This window comes from Rousettus aegyptiacus, unplaced genomic scaffold (assembly GCF_014176215.1).
Source record: "Rousettus aegyptiacus isolate mRouAeg1 unplaced genomic scaffold, mRouAeg1.p scaffold_m13_p_7, whole genome shotgun sequence".
Lineage (NCBI taxonomy): Eukaryota > Metazoa > Chordata > Mammalia > Chiroptera > Pteropodidae > Rousettus > Rousettus aegyptiacus.
Window position 1 is genome coordinate 77873457 of NW_023416310.1, and position 18955 is coordinate 77892411.

An 18955-nucleotide genomic window follows, 5' to 3' on the forward strand; every position below is an offset into this window, starting at 1 on the left:
TCTACATTCAGACTAAAATCTCCGTAAGGGCAAGGACATTGCTTTTCTTCTTTATTGCTGAATCCTCAGTGCCTGGCGCATGGTTGGGTCTCATAGATGGTTGTTGGATGAATAATGGATGACCATATTAAAAAAGTGAGTTGCAAACTTGTTTGTAGCTTGAAGATCTTGACGGTTAAAATTAGGGCTTCTGGTATTTCAGAGCCAAAGTAAACTCAGAGGGAAGTTTTGTCCTGCTTAGGGATTCTCTTTATTGACCTGCTGCTGAGAGAGATTCTGGGAGAGAAGCTTGCTTCAGCAAAATGCATAAAGGAAGAAAAGGTAGGGCCTGTCACTGAGCTACTTTCTGCTGTTTTAGACAAGAGAGGCTGACTTCAGAAACCCTCAAAGCAGCAGCTGGCCAGGAAGATTCCCAATCCCATCATTCTCATGAGAGGAAAGGGTATGAGGTTGAAATCAACCAAGAGGTACAGGGGGACTTTGTCCTAAGACCATCTGTGAGGTGGCTGAGAAAAAGATGGAGGGTAGAGTGATTTTGTTTTATACTACGTTACAGAAGAGTGCAGACTTCTTGCAATTAATTCCTTCGCCCCATGTTTGTTTTTCTTCGATTATATTATGGTTTATCCATGAATCGACTGATTTTGGTAGTAGAAATTTATACTCATCATTTATAGGATTAACAGTGATACAGAATTTTTCCTTGTATGCTTTGTCTTGTGTTTAATTCCTAATTCATACAGTCCGATTTTTTCTGCCTATGCCGACTCAACCAGCACCTCTAATTCTACTTGTCATAGAAAAAAAAATGGAGAAAGCACAGACCAGAGAAAATCTACGTGCCTCATGAAGACAGATGGGAACATTGACAAGCAATGCAGAGAAGGCAGGGCTTGCTCCTCACTGGTCTGCAGAAGCCTACTGGGCTTGGTTACAGTCTCTGGGGGTGGAAGAATGTCTGGCCGTTATGTCCCAGAGTTATAACATCCTTCTGTCACACCCAGAAGTCTATATGAAGGACGGTAGAGGTAGTGAGGCTATTTGTAAATTCCCATTGCATTTTCAATCTTGTTGACTACATCATGGTCAGTCTCCAAAATGTTTTGCCTTCAATGGTTCCCTCTCCTGGATGTGGTTAATTGATTCTTATGTGATATAAAAAATAGGAATGGGAATCCTAATATGGCTTCACGTCCATAAAAGAAGAGCTCTCATACCTACAGTTTCTTTTCTGGGTAACAAAATGAGACTATTAAACTCACGATGTTTCATCATTTGAATGAGTGAATTTGTTCGGTTATATAGTTTCCAAGACTATATGAAAAACTTGTGGGGAATGAGAACAAATAATATGCTATAATCTTGGACTTCTTTCTACTTATTAACTAGGTAAACTCTTATTCATCTTTCAAAACTCTGCTCAAACAGCTCCTCACCTGTGAAATGTTTCCTGACCACCTCGAGAGTCAATCACTTCTTCTACTGTACAATCCACTGTAACCTTTATACTTCCATTATTGTACATACTGCACTATCCTTTAGTTTAGGTACCCATCTATCTCCACCTTTAGATTGTGTGAGTTTTAAGGGTGGGATACATGTTTTAATCATTATCTCCTCAGTACCCAACATAGCTCTTGGTACACATGAGGGACTCAGTAAATATTTGCTAATAAGAGACTGATTGAATAATACTTAAAAGAGAAACATAAAGCTCAACAATTCTATTAATTACTGCTGAAGAGTTCATACATAAGACCAATTGCACATCCCAGTTATAAGCATTCAGTTTCACGGATGGAGTTTCAAATATCTGCTGACTTCTGCACCTAGTGCTTGATTTCTGGTAAAGCCCCATCCCAAGTGCATTGCATTCTCTAATTCTTGGCCCTTAAATATACCAAATGAAGGACATGCAGATGTTGTCCTTGCTTGTTTTTCCCTTCTGATAGGCTTCAAGGTTTTGGCAATCCTCCCCAAGTTTTGTCTCTAATTTGCCTCCTCCGAAAGCATCATGGAGAAGCCCTCATCCTTGGAGAAATACTCAATATTCAAACAATCTGAAGAAGGATGCTACAGATCAGATCACGAGTTCCTGGAGAGCTGACTTCAGGAAAGCAGGAAGGTGATGTGCTTGCCCTTGCTGGTCCTCTGTGTCAGATTCTCGTCAAGTGAATAATTTGTTACAAATGGTTCAAAATAAATCCCCTGGATAACCAACTGATTACATCAAAAGTTGGGAGATGGGAGATACTTTTATGCGGCATACACGTTCTTGTCACCAAGGGGAAAATCTTGGTGAGGAGCAAACTCTTTGATGGTCTTGCCCTGGAAACAGGGCAATTAGGGCAATCAATGTAGGCTTGTGCTATTCACACCCATTAGACTGCTCACCACCTATTTTGCATGTAGGAGCCACCGGTTTCCATCCAATGTGGCTCTATCATAATTTACCATCTCCCTGAAGCCCCAGACCTCTTGCAAGTTACTTTGTCACTGTTACATCTACGTTCTGCATCTTTAAAATGCAAATAATGATGGTTCCTTCTGACCTCCTTGGACTTCTGTCAGGCTTGAATGTAATAATGCATGTAAATCACTAATGTCAGGCACACACAAAGTGCACAGTGAAAACCGGTTATTCACGGTGATGGCGTTTCCATTTCCTTCTCCACCTTCTTTCTCGACAATAGCTAACACATTTCTCCTTGCATTTCTCCTCCTCCTTGTCCTTCTTCATCTAGTCCACTCTATGTAGCCTTCATGTCCAGAAACTATGAAATAATAGTCTGTTAACGTAAAAATAGGCTGACTAGTGCCCACCATACTCTATAGCAGCTCATAGATATAAGGAAGAAAAGACAGAAAATCTTATCCATCCTCGAAGACCACCATCGACGAGGAAAATATCCTGCACCAAACCTGGTAAACCAGTTGGATTTCAGTCTGAAACCTTCCAGCAAAGCTTTTCATTAGTGGTTTAGTGTATCAGAGCTGATGTTTAGATACACCAATTATATATGATACACGTGTGTAGTTTCTGCTGACTTTTATTTTAAGCCATAGAGATTAAGATTGTAGGTATGGTTAAAAATAACTTATACTCCTCAGAAAATAGAATATATTAAAGTTTGGAGTGACTACAGTGATCATGGTGTACAAACTATTCATGTTCAAGATCTTATTAAAACAAAAAAAAAAATTATGGGTAAGAAACAAAATACTATTGAGTCATAAAAAAAGAATGAGTTCTTGCCTTTTGTGACAACATGGATGGACCTTGAGGGTATCATGCTAAGTGACATAAGTCAGACAGAGAAAGACAAATACTGTATAATCTCACTTAGACGTGAAATTTAACAACAAACCAACCTCACAGAGACAGAGAGCAGATCGGCGGCTGCCACAGGTGGGACGTGGAGGGAGGGGGAAATGAGCGAAGGGGGTTAAAAGGTACAAACTCCCAGTTATAAAACAACTGAGTCCTGGGGATGTAACATACAGCACGTCGACTGTAGTTAATAATGCTGTACTGCGTATTTGAAGGTTGCTGAGAGAGCAGAATGTAAAAGTTCTCATTACAAGAAAAACATTTTTTCCTAAGTATGTATGGTGATGGATGTTAGCTAGACTTATCATGGTGATCATTTCACAACAAAATAATTACGTCGTACACCTGAAACTAATACAATGTTATATGTCAATTATACCTCAATAAAAAAGGACCTTTCCTATTAAAGGTGAGAATGATGACCTAAAAAAGAAAAGAAAAGAAAAGAGAAAAGAAAAGAAAAAGAAAAAGAACATGCAATGATATGGCTTGCAAGATTGTTCTTGGCTCAGTGCATAAAATTCACTGGCTATTACCAAAAAACGTCACAGATAGTGCTCGTCTTTCTTTGAGCATCAGTTATTAAAGTTTAAAAACAGAGCGAGAACTCAGTGAAGGGCCCCTTGCTCTGTGAGTCTGCATAATTCTTTGAGAGAAGGAAACACCGACCGTCGGAGCACACAAACCACGAAAGCATCTGGGGACGGAGCCACAAGGACGTGGCCAACATCTGGCCAACCCACTGGCAACCTGCGCTGTCAATCACATCGCGGCCCACCCTGCTGTAACCCGATGCACCTTCTTTCGGGTCACTCGTGGCATGGGTTTAGAAGCCCAGGAGCCACAGTGGGAAAAGGACAGAAGCAAAGGCAAAACCAAACGAGGCCAAACTGGAGGTCGCGTCGAGCCTCTGCCCTCCCAACTTACGTGCTGCCCTTTTTCCTTGTTTGTTTTTATCCATCACTGTTTGCCCCTCAGGCATCAAGCTGTTAGTGTGTACAGGAGGGATTAAAGTGAGACCGCATGTTGGATGAAATATAAATTCAAATTATACTTCCTTCAGTCCGGGATCAGAGATGGTTTTCTCAAGGTCTCCCCAAACACTTAATTTCAAATGAGTCTTCATTTATTACTTCAAGAAAGGCCAAATGCATAATTTATCAGCAGCTTTCAGTCAATATATCCTTATAAGCATGTTTCCCATGAGCCTCTGAGTAAAAATATGTTATGCTAATTCTATTAGTTGGGTACACAAGAGCTGTCTAGGAAGGTAAACAAGCATTAAAGGGAGACACATGTGAATGAAGAGATACCTATCAACCTGCCATCATCCGGGGTCAGATGACCAAGGGGTCAACAAGGAGGTGGTACACTTGTCCCATCATTTACGGGTAAGATTTTCTCCCCCTCCGGCCCTCTGAGCCTCCCGGCGGCTCTGTGCGGGTGACTCGGGCAGGGAGATGGGGCAGGATCAGCGATGGGGACTTACCGGGTCTCCAGTGGCACGTTGCTATTCAGCACCCAGCTGTCCTGAAGCTGGACGGACTCGGGCGTGGTGGCCAGGTCGTTGGGCGCGGGAGCCGGGGCGTGGATCTGGCTGCGCCGATTGGTCAGGGAGTTCCTGTTGAGGGAGTTGGCGGACGAGTGGTGATGGGACAGCGTGTGGTTGTGCGGCGGTGGCAAAGGGGGCCTCAGCGTCGCCTGGCTGTGGTGGTTTGGAGGGCCTGGGAAAAGAGGAAGGACACATGCGCGTCAGTGGCTCCGCATGACAGCTGCAGACGCTCTGCAGACCCGCTGAAGAGACTGGAACCGGAACCTCTGTGTTGCCAACTGCTGAAAGTTTGCAAACGGGAGCAGCGGTCCCCAACCTTTTTGGCACCAGGGACCGGTGCTCCTAGGAGCATCTAACGCCTGATGATCTGAGGTGGAGCCGAGGCGGTGATGCTGGCACTGGGGAGCGGCTGCAAATGCAGATGAAGCTTGGCTCACGGGCGCCGCTGCTCACCTCCTGCTGTGTGGCCTGGTTCCTAATAGGCCACACGGATCAGTACCAGTCCACGGCCTGGGGGTTGGGGATCCCTGAACTAGAGTGACAGATAAGACAACATAAAGTATCCCAGTGTGGGTTACTAATAAATAATATGCATTCATTTATGCCTTTATCCATAGGCATCAAATGAGGAACGAGAAACTGGGTTAGCACAAGCAGGCTGGCGAAGGCCGACCCGCGGAATTATTTGAAACGTAAGAATAGTGCCGTGAAAGTAACATGCCATTCAAGGCTGACCATTGCTGTAACAAGTCCCTGTTCCATCTCCCGGAAAATCAGTATGCCGCACACGTTCTTTGAAAATATTTCCTTTTCTAAAGATAACAAGAATATGGCACACTTTAAGCCAGAGAGAAGCGAAGGAACCGCAGGGGTCAGAGAGGAACGTGAAGTGGGCCGGTTGTTGGGCCGCAGTGACCTAGGGAGGGTCAGGAGCGGCCCCATTCAGATCCAGGCCTGGGCGGCCACATGGCGTGAGGGCTCAAGGCAGCCCGCCCCGCTTTTCTAGGGTAGCCAAAGATCTGGACTTTGATAAAATTTCCTGTTTTTTAAAAGGTTGACAATTAACAACAACAACAAAAAATGTGTATGTGTTTGTGTGTGTGTGTATGTGTGTGTGTGTATATATATATACACACACACACATATATATATATACACACACACATTTATATATATATGTATGGAATCTTTTTTTAATGAGTCAATAAACACACCTGTGAGCTTGCTCGAATCAGCGGGCTGATAAGGTCTCTCCTCTGAGAGATGAACCCTGAGGACCCGGTCTCTGGAGAAGGTCAGGTTGATGTTTCCATGACCTTGACTCCGGATTGCTTCCTGTTTTCTAGTCCTGAAAGCTCTATCCTTGTGGAGGAAAAACACACAAAGAACTGTGCGCCGTCCCTTGTAAATATGACCACAGATGACGACTCCACGCAGGGTTTTCCTAGCAACCCATTCTCAAGCTACAGAATAAAATATTTTAAGCGTAATGAAAATGAAAGTAGTTCGCTATGCAATGGAAGCCTATAATTTGGTTTTAATGGCTGCTAAAACATGACTTTTGATTTGTGTCCTTTGAGAAAGTTTATTTTCTGAAGCCTCCAGTCGGGGTTGGCAGCTCACCAGGTGACTGCCGAGCCTTGTCATTTTGGCCCCTGCCAACTTTTAAAATCCTCGGCCCCTGCTGTCCTGGCTTTAAGAAGTTGGCTCAAGTCATTTAAACAAGCAATTTGACACAAATTTCAACTACTTGTCTCCTTATGTGGCCAGGCTACATCTCCAAAAGGTGTAATCTACATTCCACGGCTCCTGTGAAGCCTGCAGATACATTCCGAGGAAAAGACAACATGTCAAGAAGATGCTAGCTTTGGAGAGCGTCGTGGCCACAAAACCAGAAAAGAAAAATATGGCAGAAAGTGGTTCCTTGAAGTTCGCATCTCTGGGCCAAAATTACTTGGGTTTTGTTTTGTTTTGTTTTGTTTTGTTTTGTTTTGGTGTTCAGAAAAAGACAACTAAAACTGAAACCTAGTGGGGAAGGCCACAGATTTTTAGTTGCACAGATTTTTAAATCGCGTCCCCCAAATGAACCTGCAATTCGTATTTTTACATTGTGTGCCACTGACATTTTAAATATATCTTTGAGGGAATTTCGTAGCCATAGCAGGCCGTTATATTTTCCTGCATTGTTGTCTGGCTAAGTAATGTATTATTATATCGTTATTTAGCATTCGTCTGTCTCACAGGAGTGGAAAGAGGTGAGGAAAGGGGGTGAAATGATGTCATAATGATCCTGTCCAAGCCCCTCACACACGGCTAGTGAATTCTCATGCCCTTCCTTCCCCCTCCCCCCTTGACTCCCACCCAAGTGGTGTCATTACTCTCCATTAGTTAGGTAATTATGAGACTTGCCTCAGGAAGATGAGCTGAAACAGTACACAAGCGAGAACCCCCTCCCTGGCCCCAAGCCCTAACTTTCCATCTCCTTCTGCCTCTGGCTCCCACTCTCCAGCTCTGCAGACCACACACCCTCCCGGAGTACAAAGAGGTTGTGTGAGGGATTGAATTCCCCAGATGAGATACCGGAACCCTCCTGCTTCCTGCCTGTTCACCCTGAGTTCAGGGGTTTTTTTTTTTTTTTTTTTTTTTTTTGCTCACCCCAGCTTGTGTGGCCCTTCTTTGTGCATCTGTGCTCCGTGTGGGCGAAATTCCTGTGGTTGCCTTTCTGCTGATGACCTATCCAGGGGTGGTGCCGAGCGGGGTGGGGGAGGCCCTGACTTAGGTGCTGTGTGGTACGTTCTACATAAAATGGAGAGTGAGTGTCCCAGGCGATTGGAAGAGATGTTGAGCTCTCTTTCTCTTAAAGACAAGACCTAGAGCTTCGTGGGGCATGTGGAGAGAGGAGAGTAAGGGAAGATGAGAGAGCACATAATTCTCCACGCACCCTGCCCTCCTATGAAGCAACATGCCATTTCCCTGCAAATAAATCAAATCATTGATAGCAACAACGACAAAAATGGTCCGGCATCCTTAGTAGTGGAAGATGCTCTCCTCATTACCGTTGTTCGTGTCCACTGTGACACTGATTATACTTGCTTATTTACCTATCTATCTGAAAGTGATATTCTCCAGTTAGCTAGAGGAGATAGAAGAAGATGACGATTATGATACAGTGTGCTGAACGCTACCACGGGGTCTATGCAAAGTGATGTGGGAGCATCTCGGAGGGGGCTTCAGCCAGCAGTTAGTAGGTAAAATCTCAAGAACTGCACTCACGGATTGGGTCTGCCACTTTCAAGACGTGTGAACCTCAGCCTGCTGTCTCAGCGTACTACCTGCCAAATGGTGAAAACAGCAGCGACTACCCGTAAGGTTGCTGTAGAAGTTAGAGGGGAAGGAAGAAGGGAAACTGTGAAACATGCTACCTGATGGCTGGCGGGTCCCCCGAAAACGCGCATGGAGCGTCGCCCTGTTCTTTTGGGAATGAAAGGATGGGTAAGATGTAACTAACTGCGGCTCTCAGGAAGCCCGGCTTTGAGGAAGGGAAGTAGAAGTCACACACTGGCTGCCCCAAACTGAGTATTACCAAAAATTCCAAGTCAAGATTTTGCATAGTGTTCCAGATGTCTCATTTCTCTTGAAAACGAAAACAAAACAAAACTTCCGAGTCTATTCCCTCGTGGCAACCATCGAGTAGGGATGAATGCTGAGGTGTGGCTTTTGTGGTTTGCCACCAAGCTGAACAATCTCTGCGACCTGCATCTGCCCGGAAATCTATGTTTATGTTGCCTGCTGGTAGGCATTTATGCTTGCGACTGCTGTATTTTGACCTCGGTATTCTGTGCGGGTCACGTATCTCTAACGTAACAACATTTCTGCTACAACTACTGATCTCAAGCATTTTTTTGTGTTTTTTGGTTTTCATTACAGTCATCCAATGCACTTGCTGGATGGGATGGTTTTCCATTTCAGAAATGCAGACAATGGGAACAACATGCCCTACTGTGTTCCGAGAAGCCAAATTACATGACGAAGCCTTTCTCTAAGGCAACCAATGTCTTCCATCTATGGTGAAACAGAAATGAGTAACTCAGTTTGATGAAGAAACCTTCAAGTCTACTCTCTTTCACACATATATCAGGTTTAATTAATGTGCATAATTATTAATGGCTCTATTACATAAATATGAAATCATATATTAATACAATTGAACCACGAATAACTATGTAACAAATGCTGACACAGTATCAACCTAATAAGTATTCTATTAGCAGGCAAAAGGCAACTGTCATTAAAATCACAGTGCTAACCTGTTATACTGCATCTGATTTACCTTGAACTGAGAACCTAGAATTTATTTTTAGGTACAGTGTGGCTTTTAGTCCTGGGAATAAGGAGCTGTATATTTGTTTTTTTCTTAAAAGCTAGGGCAGGATAGGTGAGACTCGTAGCAAAGATAAGTGAATGCACAGAGAAGGTGTTTCCTGTATATTTAAAAATTAAGTGCTTGAATGTGCACTTAATTTGTCCTGTTTGCTTGTTTGATTATGTTAGCTTAAAGGGTCTCTGCTTCTGTGTCTTCAGATTTATTGTGAGATAGCTTCCAGAAATTTTGATCTCGACAGGGTTGCCGTTCACATATTTTGTCCTTCCTGAACGGTAATTGGTTGACAGTGGAATTTTAAGAAAGAGAAAGCAGAGTTTCTTGGTTAGGTAGCAATATCGAGTCCAACAAAGTTAGATGTGGGGACTGTAAAATCTTGCAGTAGCAACTTCTGGGTTGACTAGACCAGGGGTGCTCAAAAAGCACGTAGAAACAACCAACAGCCACACTGTAAATAATGTATAAAGAATTTTCTTTGACACCAAGGAAGTACATTCTTAATAATTGGCTATTGTTGTTGTACTCTTTCTCAATAGACAGTTGAGGGAGTTTATTTAGGCGGGGTCCGCCCTTGCCAAATGGGGGACGGAGGAGAGGGTGAGGGCAGGGATGAACTAAGACAGCCCTGTCTTACCCCACAGTCCACTCCAGTTTTTCCTGGTGATTAAAAATGATGATAAAAGATATGAAAGAAGTAGAAGCAGAGGCCTGCCTGACTGCTAATAATTCACTCATTCATGAAGACGGCGCGCCAACTCTTGCCCTTTAAAATTTTCAACCCCTCAGACCCCGAGATGATGGATTAACCACAAACTCTCTGCCTTCTTCTATCAGATTGCATTTATGGCGCAAGTTATATCTTGACAACAATTTGAAGATGCTAGAAGTGGGGGCAGTGCTGGCAGAGACTGGTGTCTCTGGTTGATGAAAACTGGCACCAGGATGCCTTGTTCAAATTGGACCTTGAATGGGAGCCAGAGGAAATTGGAGGTGAGGATTTTTCAAAAACCACAGCCTCTGGTTAGAACTAAGGAGGGACAGGCTGGTGGTCAGCTCTGAACCCCTGTTGGTCACTTACTAACTGTTTGACCTCTGGAAAGCTACGTATTTTTTTTTCCGAGTCAGTTTTTTCATCTGTGAAATGGGTATCATTAATTTTACTTCTCTCATATGGTAGTTAGGAGAATCAAATGAGATGATCTATAAGAAGCCTTGGCACTTAGTAAGCTATTAATAAATATTATTATTGTATATGATTGTGTTATAATTAATCATGCTGATAACAGTAATTACATACTAACAACAACCACATGGCTCGGGTAAATGATGAGGACCTTCTGGAGCACTCCAGTTTTCCTAGTTCTTTGAGTGGCACCTTTTGGAGGGTGATTTCAAATCAACATACAGAGATAAAACTGCCAACCTCAGACCCCAGCCCCCACCTTCGTACTGTCTGTAGAAGGGCCCAGTGACAAGGTGAGATGGCAATGATACAGGCAGTCTCGAGAGCATCTCAGAGTCTGCAGAAATGGACCTCGGGAGTCAGAGCTGTTTTATTTCCATAGCCTAAGTGGTCAGTGCTGATGACGACCTAACAGTATCGAGAATAATTGCTACGAGTTAAAAGGCACAAAGGCCACGCAGCTTAGTCCTAGCAAACGGGAAAAGCTGGCTTGATTCACTTCTTTGCACGTTGGCTGAAATGGCAGGACCAAATCTCGTGAGAAATTCGAGGGAATGGCCTACCTCCAAACGCTACTCCTCACAATGCTGACTGAAGCAGGAGAAATAGGCCAGAACGACCACACTGCAGTGCAGTCTCTTTTTCTGTGCCTTCTCCAAACTTCCTCCTCTGAGCTGCAGCCCTGGCTCCCAGACCCCACGGCAGGAGGGATGAGCAGCACCTAGGTCTGCTGGAGGCAGAAACAAGGGTTCGCTCAGTCCCAGCTCGTCCCGCCTGCTCTGACTGGAGGAACTCTGCCAACAGCCTGGGGCGGAGGGGTGGGTGCAGATGCAGTCTCCTCCTGTGTTTGCAAACGGATGGAAGGAGATTTATTTATTTGTCTCTAAGTACAGGGCACTCTGGACACTCGGCTTGTTCCCTCCTTCCCTGTCTTAATATCTCCTGAATGATTTGTCCCCTAAGGAACAGACTTTTATTTTTGATTACTGACCCAAGTATGGTATTGCTGGCTTTGCAGGGCAGTTGACTAGTCTGCAGGATTTCTCGGATCTGGCTGCTATTATATTAAGCTGAAGCCTTTTCCCCCCCCACATTTTAGAATGAAGGAGAAAAAGGCAGGAAGGATGAAGTAAGCCATGGTAGGTCCTCTTTCTCATCTGCTGGCACAAGGCTACAGCTCTGGCCAGTGCCTCTCCACCTGGCCTGCACATTTCTGGATCAGGGGTCCTGTCCTTGATGGAAAGGCCCCATTCAGCCTGAACAGAGCGCCAGAGAAGGAAATGGCTGTGATCACTCATAAGGAATGATTTATAGTTCTCTTGCTTACTCGGAATATATGACCTCAGAGCCAAAGCATTCTGAGTGCATTCACAACGACACAACAGACCAACGCTGCCAGGCGGAAGCATGCGGTTTGCAGCCAGAAGGAGCCATCATTCGTAGGCTTAGAGACCAAAGTTTTGCCAGCTTTAAAAGCATTGGTAAAAAGCTGGGATTTAGAGGAACAGCTTAGATCATATAAGAACAATAGCTCGATAAGCACGAGCTGTGTGTTACACACTCTACATATTTCACCTTACTTAAAACTTATAACTTTGAAAGTGATATTGTTCTCCAATTCAAAGACGAGGAAATTAAGGTGCAGGAAGGTTCAGTGACATAAGTTCTTCTCTTGGAATTTTGCATTTAACTGTAAGACCCCTGTGTCCCCCTCCAGTGCACACTGGACTGGGTCCACCTCTTGCGACACTCAGCACATGATTTTATACTAGTTTCAACTCTCCTGTTTTCCCTGATACATGATGAGCTCCACCAGTGCAAAGATCTGTCTCTCTTGTTTTCATATCCCTAGCACAAGGCTGCAGTGTCTGGCACAGAATTAGTATCAAATGACTGGATGAATGAATGCATGAATGAATGAATGATCGATCGAATGAACCAGAGGACTCCTGTTCATGAGCAGTTGTGTTTGGAGAGCCTCAGTGAAGAAGGTCCAGGGCGGATTTCTGCCTCTGTTCTCTGAGCATTCTAGTTGATTATTGAAATCTGGTGAGTCCTCCTGTAATGTCTCAAATTTTTATTGTCCTTAAAGGGCTCTTGAACAGGAAGAGAGCCAGACTTGCGGGGAAGGTGACTCTGATCCCCTCTGTTTTTATCTGTTCATTTTTTCCTGGCTCTGTCTGACCAACCATTTTTTTTTCCTTTTTATTGAGATATAATAAAATCTCAGCTTTTCAAAGTATACATTTCAGTGAATTTTTTAGTATATTCACCAAGATGTGCAACCATCACTGCTTTCTAATTTTAGAACATTTCATCGCCCCTCAAGGAAGCCTCATACCCATTAGCAGTCATCCTATAGTCCAGTCCCTCCTTCCTCTATCCCCTGGCTAATACTAATCTACTTATTGTTTCCATAATTTATCTATTCTGGACATTTCATATAAATGGTGATTCCTATTGTTTTTTTTAAAACCAAAATGTCTGTCGCAGAGTCACATAGGAACCAGAGTGAGATCTCAGGTGGGACACACTTTATACCACTTGAAAATCCCTCCCTGGCAGTGAAGCTGGTCCTTCTCCGGGGCTTTTGGCTGAGACCCCACTGCCGGTGTTATTTTTCAGGCGGAGATTGTCGGACGAGGGCCATTTGGGAGCCAGTTGTGTACTTGAGGGTCCGAGGGGGATCCCGGAATTTGTTCCAGTGCTTCAGGCGTGGCTGTAATCACAGCAGAGAGTACACCTGCTCCAGGAAAGCCCGGCCCCACCCCGGAGTGGGGGCCGAGTCAGGTGCCCTAGTGAATGAGCTGCCCTTGAATTACAACTTAATAGCGATTGTAGGTTTGGGACCATCTCGCCCACATAGGACAGGTTCTCACTGATGATGGGTCAGAAAGGGATTTTAATCATAGATACCACATCATTTCCCTGAACCTCTATACTATACTCATTTCTCGCTTTCTTGAATCATCTGGACAAATATCACTTGAGATCAATGTCATCTCCATTTAGCTACTTTCCAAATGACAAAGACAAAAAAAAAAAAAAAAGAAAAGAAAGTAAAAAAAAAAAAAGACCACTTGAAATACTTGAGAGGGGCTCTTTTAAAGAGAAGATATTATTGCAAAGTTACATCTGAGCAGTGCCTATCTGAGCATTTCAATAAACCTACATTACCCTGGGTATTCTGACATCCTCTGGGAAAGAAAAGCCTATCAGTGGAAAGTAATGATTTTGGGTTTTTCAATTGCCCTAAGGATCCTGACGATGCTATTAAGACCCATGCTCTCCCTATCGAGAAGTTTAGGAATGAAATTATTAATATGCCCAGACGTTATGTTGATTGTTGCGCTGTAGCAGAAAATACTCTCTCTGTTATTTGAGCTGCATTATCACTTTCCCAAGCAGAGAATTGCATCAAAAATTTAAACTCTCATTCCAGCTCATCGCATAGCTTTTCGAGATCTTATTGTAAAATAGGCCAGGCAAAATTTGGATATTTCCCTACCCATGAAAAATAATGTGTTCTTCAAAGACCAGCCTACATTTTTTTTTCTGAAAAATGAAAATCAAAGAGGAATCTTCTTCCATCAAGATGTCATTCTTTAGCTCTTTAACTAGGTTTCCCTTGGGGTGTATTTTATTCTTTTTTTTTTTTTTTCTTTGAGATGGTCACAATGCTTTCCCCTGAACACAGGAAGAGGATCAAAACAAAGATAAAATATGATTTTGATTTCAGATTGAGCTTCTGATGAACAGAAGGGTGGGCACAAGCTCTGATGTACACCATTCATTAATTCCAAGAATGACCGATGCATATCAGTTAAATGGCAAGGACAGGATAAAGGTTCCTGGAGCATTTTCACTTCAAAGCTCAGCAGAATTATTTACTATCTGGGTGACCTTTTCCCCAAATCTCTCATGGTACATGCCTTATAGTGCAAGGGAACAAAAGTTTCTCCATACTATATAAACAGAAGTCAGCTGAATGTCAGACCTTAAACTACACCTGGTTTCATGTCAAGTGACAGCTGATGTCATGGGATGTATAGGGCATATTGCTGGAAATATTTTCAGGATACCCTTTCTGCCTTCAAACCACACATGCACGCACGCACTCACACACACACTTATGCACACGTGCGTGCATGTGCGCGATCAGGTAATTACACAAGAAAAACAAATATTTGAGAGCTTCCTACAGAAGCATGGCCTGCCTGGATTTCACAGTGCATGGTCTGAGAGCGCCCTCCGGATTTCCTTCGTAATGGCTTAGTGGTTTCTTTCAAAGCTGTAGTGGAGTTGCTTTGCATCTCCCAGTTAATGTGGACCGGACACTGTCAGTGGCCCTTCTTAGCTAGAAGTGTGGACAGGGAGCAGAAGTACCCAGTGCGGAGCAGGGAAAGATGAGACACCCCCTACCCCCCATCAACCAGAGGTGGTTAATAACCATTCCTACTTGGTAGAGAGTTTAATGAGATAGATGTTGCAAGTGCTTAGAAAACACATTAGAATTAGGGAGCACTAAGAAAATGTCAGTGTTTTTGCCTAAAGAAATGAATAAAAAAGGACCCCGTGGTTCAAAGATTATTAATTTAATGACTTGGAAAACTTTTTGTTGCCAGATATTTTAAAGGTAAATAGCACCATTAAGAAAGAATAAGGGTTCCTTTTTCCCACTAATGAGTTATAGGAGCTCTAGGTCTTACAGAATATCAACATAATCAGTGCTCTTACTTTTCACCTTTTGCAACTTAAATATGCTGAAATGAAACCATCTGATGGTAGGTAATTTGAAAGGCCTTATGGTAGCTTTTTTTTTTTTTTTTTAACCTTTCATAAATTTTCTTATTGTCTGTGAAACGCCATGAAGAAGGCCTGGGTGTTCTTGAATCCTGGTGTTTCTGTTTGGCGTCGGCCCTCATTTTGCGTGGAAAGCCTATGGTAAAATCAAACCTCCCGAGTTTCTTTTGCACACGCCTGTCGACAAGCCATGCACTTTGCTTGATCATTGCAATTCACCCTTCAGCAACCCACTGAGGTCCTGAGTTATTCATCACGTTTTGATGGTTTAAGTCATGAATTAGCAATTTGTTTCTCAGGCCTTCTTGGGTTACTGAAATTTTCTAGTATTTATCATCTCAAATGGGATCATTCTTAATCCCATAACAGAGAAAGTGAGTCATCTCTCTCGTGAAATAATCAGATTTGGCAGAGAAAATAATTTCTATCTCTAACCCTGTTTATCTGACACTTTAATAGTGTGGTCTGGGAAGGCTTCTCAATAAGACGATATTTGATCAGAGACCTGAAGGAAATAGAGAGAGGGCCATGCCCATGTCTGGGGGAACAAGTTTTCGGGCAGAAGCAAAAGAACAAAGACACTTTAAATCTGGGCTGTGCATAGGGATTGGCCAGAATATTAGCCTAGCTTTGTCTCTTTCATTGGGCTTTAAGCCTAGTTCTCAAAGAAAGCATTGAAGCAAATAGGAAAGGCCTCGATCCTCCTTTGCCTTTACCTGATCTGGGGCTGAGCCAAGCAGGCTTCTGCCTCAGGCCCTTTGCACTCCCCATGTCCTTCGCCCTGGAATACACATAATTGAATGGCTCACTCTCCTTCAACCACCTGCAGGTCTCAGATCAATGTCACCTTTTAAGACACCTTTTCTCAGACAACCTCAGCAGTTTTATCCTCCTTACCTTGCTTTCTTTTTTCTCTAAAGCTCACATGACATATTGTTCAAAATTGTCCTTTTGTACTAGAGAGTAAGTGCCTTGAAGGCAAGGATGCTGTTTTATTCTCTGCTCAATTCTTGGCTCCTGGAACACTTAGCAAATACAATAAAGGGTCGTGGAATTAATTAACTCGCGAATTAATTAATTCCACACTGAGACACATGGCAAGAACGAAGGAGTCGAAGGGAGAGTCTAAATTCTAACGACGACAAATATCTTTCAAAGGGGCTGTTGCATGGTCTCATTGAGACAAATCTCAGTAGCATGAACTTGACCAACATTCAAGAAAAAAAATCACTGTGGGCTTCCTTGCCAAAACACAGCTCTATCTCATGCAAACTGTAGCAATTTTTTCTCTTCTTATAGCAACCGAAACATGACAACAAATGCTTTACGAGCAGAAATCCCCACAGAACTAATGATGGCAGAGGCCTCTGACATACCCCAAGTGGGAATAGACACATTTCACTTCCTAACACTAACAGGGTCTCTTGTGGCTCCCTAGGCCACCTGCAAATGTTTGCTTTCCATCACGAATCTATTGTGTTATAGAATCTTCACCGCAGGCCACTGATTCACCTGAGCACAGTAAATCCTGGTTCATCCATGTACAATAGGTGAAACAAAAGGCAACTAGATCTGGCAAAGGAAGAGGGCAGTACTCAGGAGGGTCTGCGAATCAAAAGCAAGATACATGGAATTCCTCCTCCTCCAGGAAGGATCTTTAGATTAGGTCAGATGACAATTAAGAACTTCCTAACTGTGCCGACAAGTGTAAAAGAACTTTTAAAGTTAAATGTTTCAGGTTTCCATGCATGTTTTTATTCTTGTTTTGGCTCATGCACAAAAATTTTGTAAGGGCCATTATGACATATTGTTCTGAAAGATTTTCATATATGCGCATCATTAAGCTGAGCATGAATCTTTTCCCCTCTCTCCACCAGTCTTCTCTCTCAAGGCTAACTCACTATTCTGTGGGGTCTATATCCATATGCTAGGGGTGTGTGTGTGTGTGTGTGTGTGTGTGTGTGTGTTTTGGTTTGTTTTTTGGTTTTGGCTGGCATACCCTTTAAAGGAGTCTCCAGGGCACACGGAGAAATTCACGAGAATGTTAGTTATTACCTGAGGAGAGAAACTATAACATTTTGGTTCATTATGTTTTCACATGAATGTAGTATTTATGAACTGTCTTTCAGGTTTAATTCTAGATAATAGAGCATGGCAGAATCGAGCCCTCTCCCATGCAGAAGGCATGCACATGCCATATTGCTTTCCTTGCAAGGTTAACACGTGGCATTCCTGCTCTGGGTTCTGAATCACGGCAGGACGGCACAGGTGACCTTCGGGATACTCTTCGGACATGTAAGGGGGAGTGAGATATTGGATTCCTGAAGTGAAAATGGAAGTGGAAGATGCAAAGAGGTTTTCCCACTTGGATTTATTCTGATTGTCCAAACTCTGCTTATCTGCGTGTCTATGAGTACGCTGAGCATCATCGCCTGGACTCCATGAACAACAGAAAGACCCATTATTTACATTTTTCTAATTAAAACACCTGTAGTCTGAACCAAAGAAGAAATCATAAATAGAATTGAGAAAAGAAGGCAAACACACATTTTTTTTTTGTCTTTGTCATTTGCAAATGACTAACTGCCAGAAAATTTAAGGACTGTCTGTCTCATTAGAGTCCTAAAAAAATAAATGACCTATGAAATTAACCAGAAGCAGTGCATAACAAAAAGAGGGTATTGTGCTAGAATATTCTTTTGACAGATATGAATGCTAATCAAAATGCATGATAGGAACACTTATGTATTGCTGGTGGGGATGCAAAATGGTCCAGCAACATCAATTTCTTATGATGTCTAATTTACCACACCACCTAATAATCCCAATCCTAGGTATTCGCTCTAGATGAAATGAAAGTTTAGAGCAGTTTGATTCACAATCACCCAAAACTGGAGACAACCCAGGTATCCTACAGCAAGTCCACGGGTAAACAAAGCAGAGTAGCCTATAGAACGGAATACTTCTCGTCGATGAAAAGATCAACTATTGTTGATTCGAGCAACGACTTGGCTACGTCTCACAGGCAACAAGCTGAATGCAGAAAAGTTTCAGAAAGTCATACTGTGTGACTCCATTCATGTGGCTTTCTCAAAAGTGTAGCGACAGAGAATGGCTCAGTGACTGCCAGGGTTTGGGACTGGGACAGGGACAGGGTGTGACTGTGAAAGGAGAGCCCGAGGGGGGGTTTGGGGAGCCGGAGCTGTGTCACAGTGGTGGTGGTGGCGGCGACACAGCTCTATACCCGTGTTAAGATTCACGGAACTGTACACAACAGAGGCGATTGTACTGTACGGCAACAACAAAAATACAATAAAACAAAAATCAAACACCTCGATGAATGCGAAAAGCAGGTCAGAATTGTTTGGCGTTGATGGGGAAAGAATTCACACCAGAGCGGCCGTCATTTCAGGTGGGGAAATGAGGCTGTTTTCTGAAAAATGAGGGAGTAAACCAGCCCCACAGCTTGAAAATACGTTTTCAACATATATATGGCATTCTTAAAAAAATAAAAAATAGAAAGTACATAAAAACGGGATCAACGTCTATGTAAAAACCCTATCTGAGATTGCTTTTGTATTTGAATTCCTTGGTATACCGCTTGCTAAAGCTCGCGTATCTGTTGCAAGCTCCTTCTGAAACTATGCTGCATAAAACGGGAAAAGAATGGCTTTGCTGCTCACTGCTGTCGGCCTCTCTCCTGAC

At 43.1% G+C, this 18955-nt stretch overlaps 1 protein-coding gene across 12 annotated transcripts in view; it reads right to left on the reverse strand.

The window, feature by feature from the left end:
- Nucleotides 1-18955, reverse strand: part of TENM2 (teneurin transmembrane protein 2) — a 2693686-nt gene that overhangs the window by 258609 nt on the left and 2416122 nt on the right. For all 12 annotated transcript variants that reach the window (XM_036224946.1, XM_036224945.1, XM_016151441.2 and 9 more), the window contains one exon: nt 4821-5055. In XM_036224946.1, the coding sequence (XP_036080839.1) occupies nt 4821-5055 (235 nt within the window). The remainder of the gene's footprint in view (nt 1-4820; nt 5056-18955) is intronic.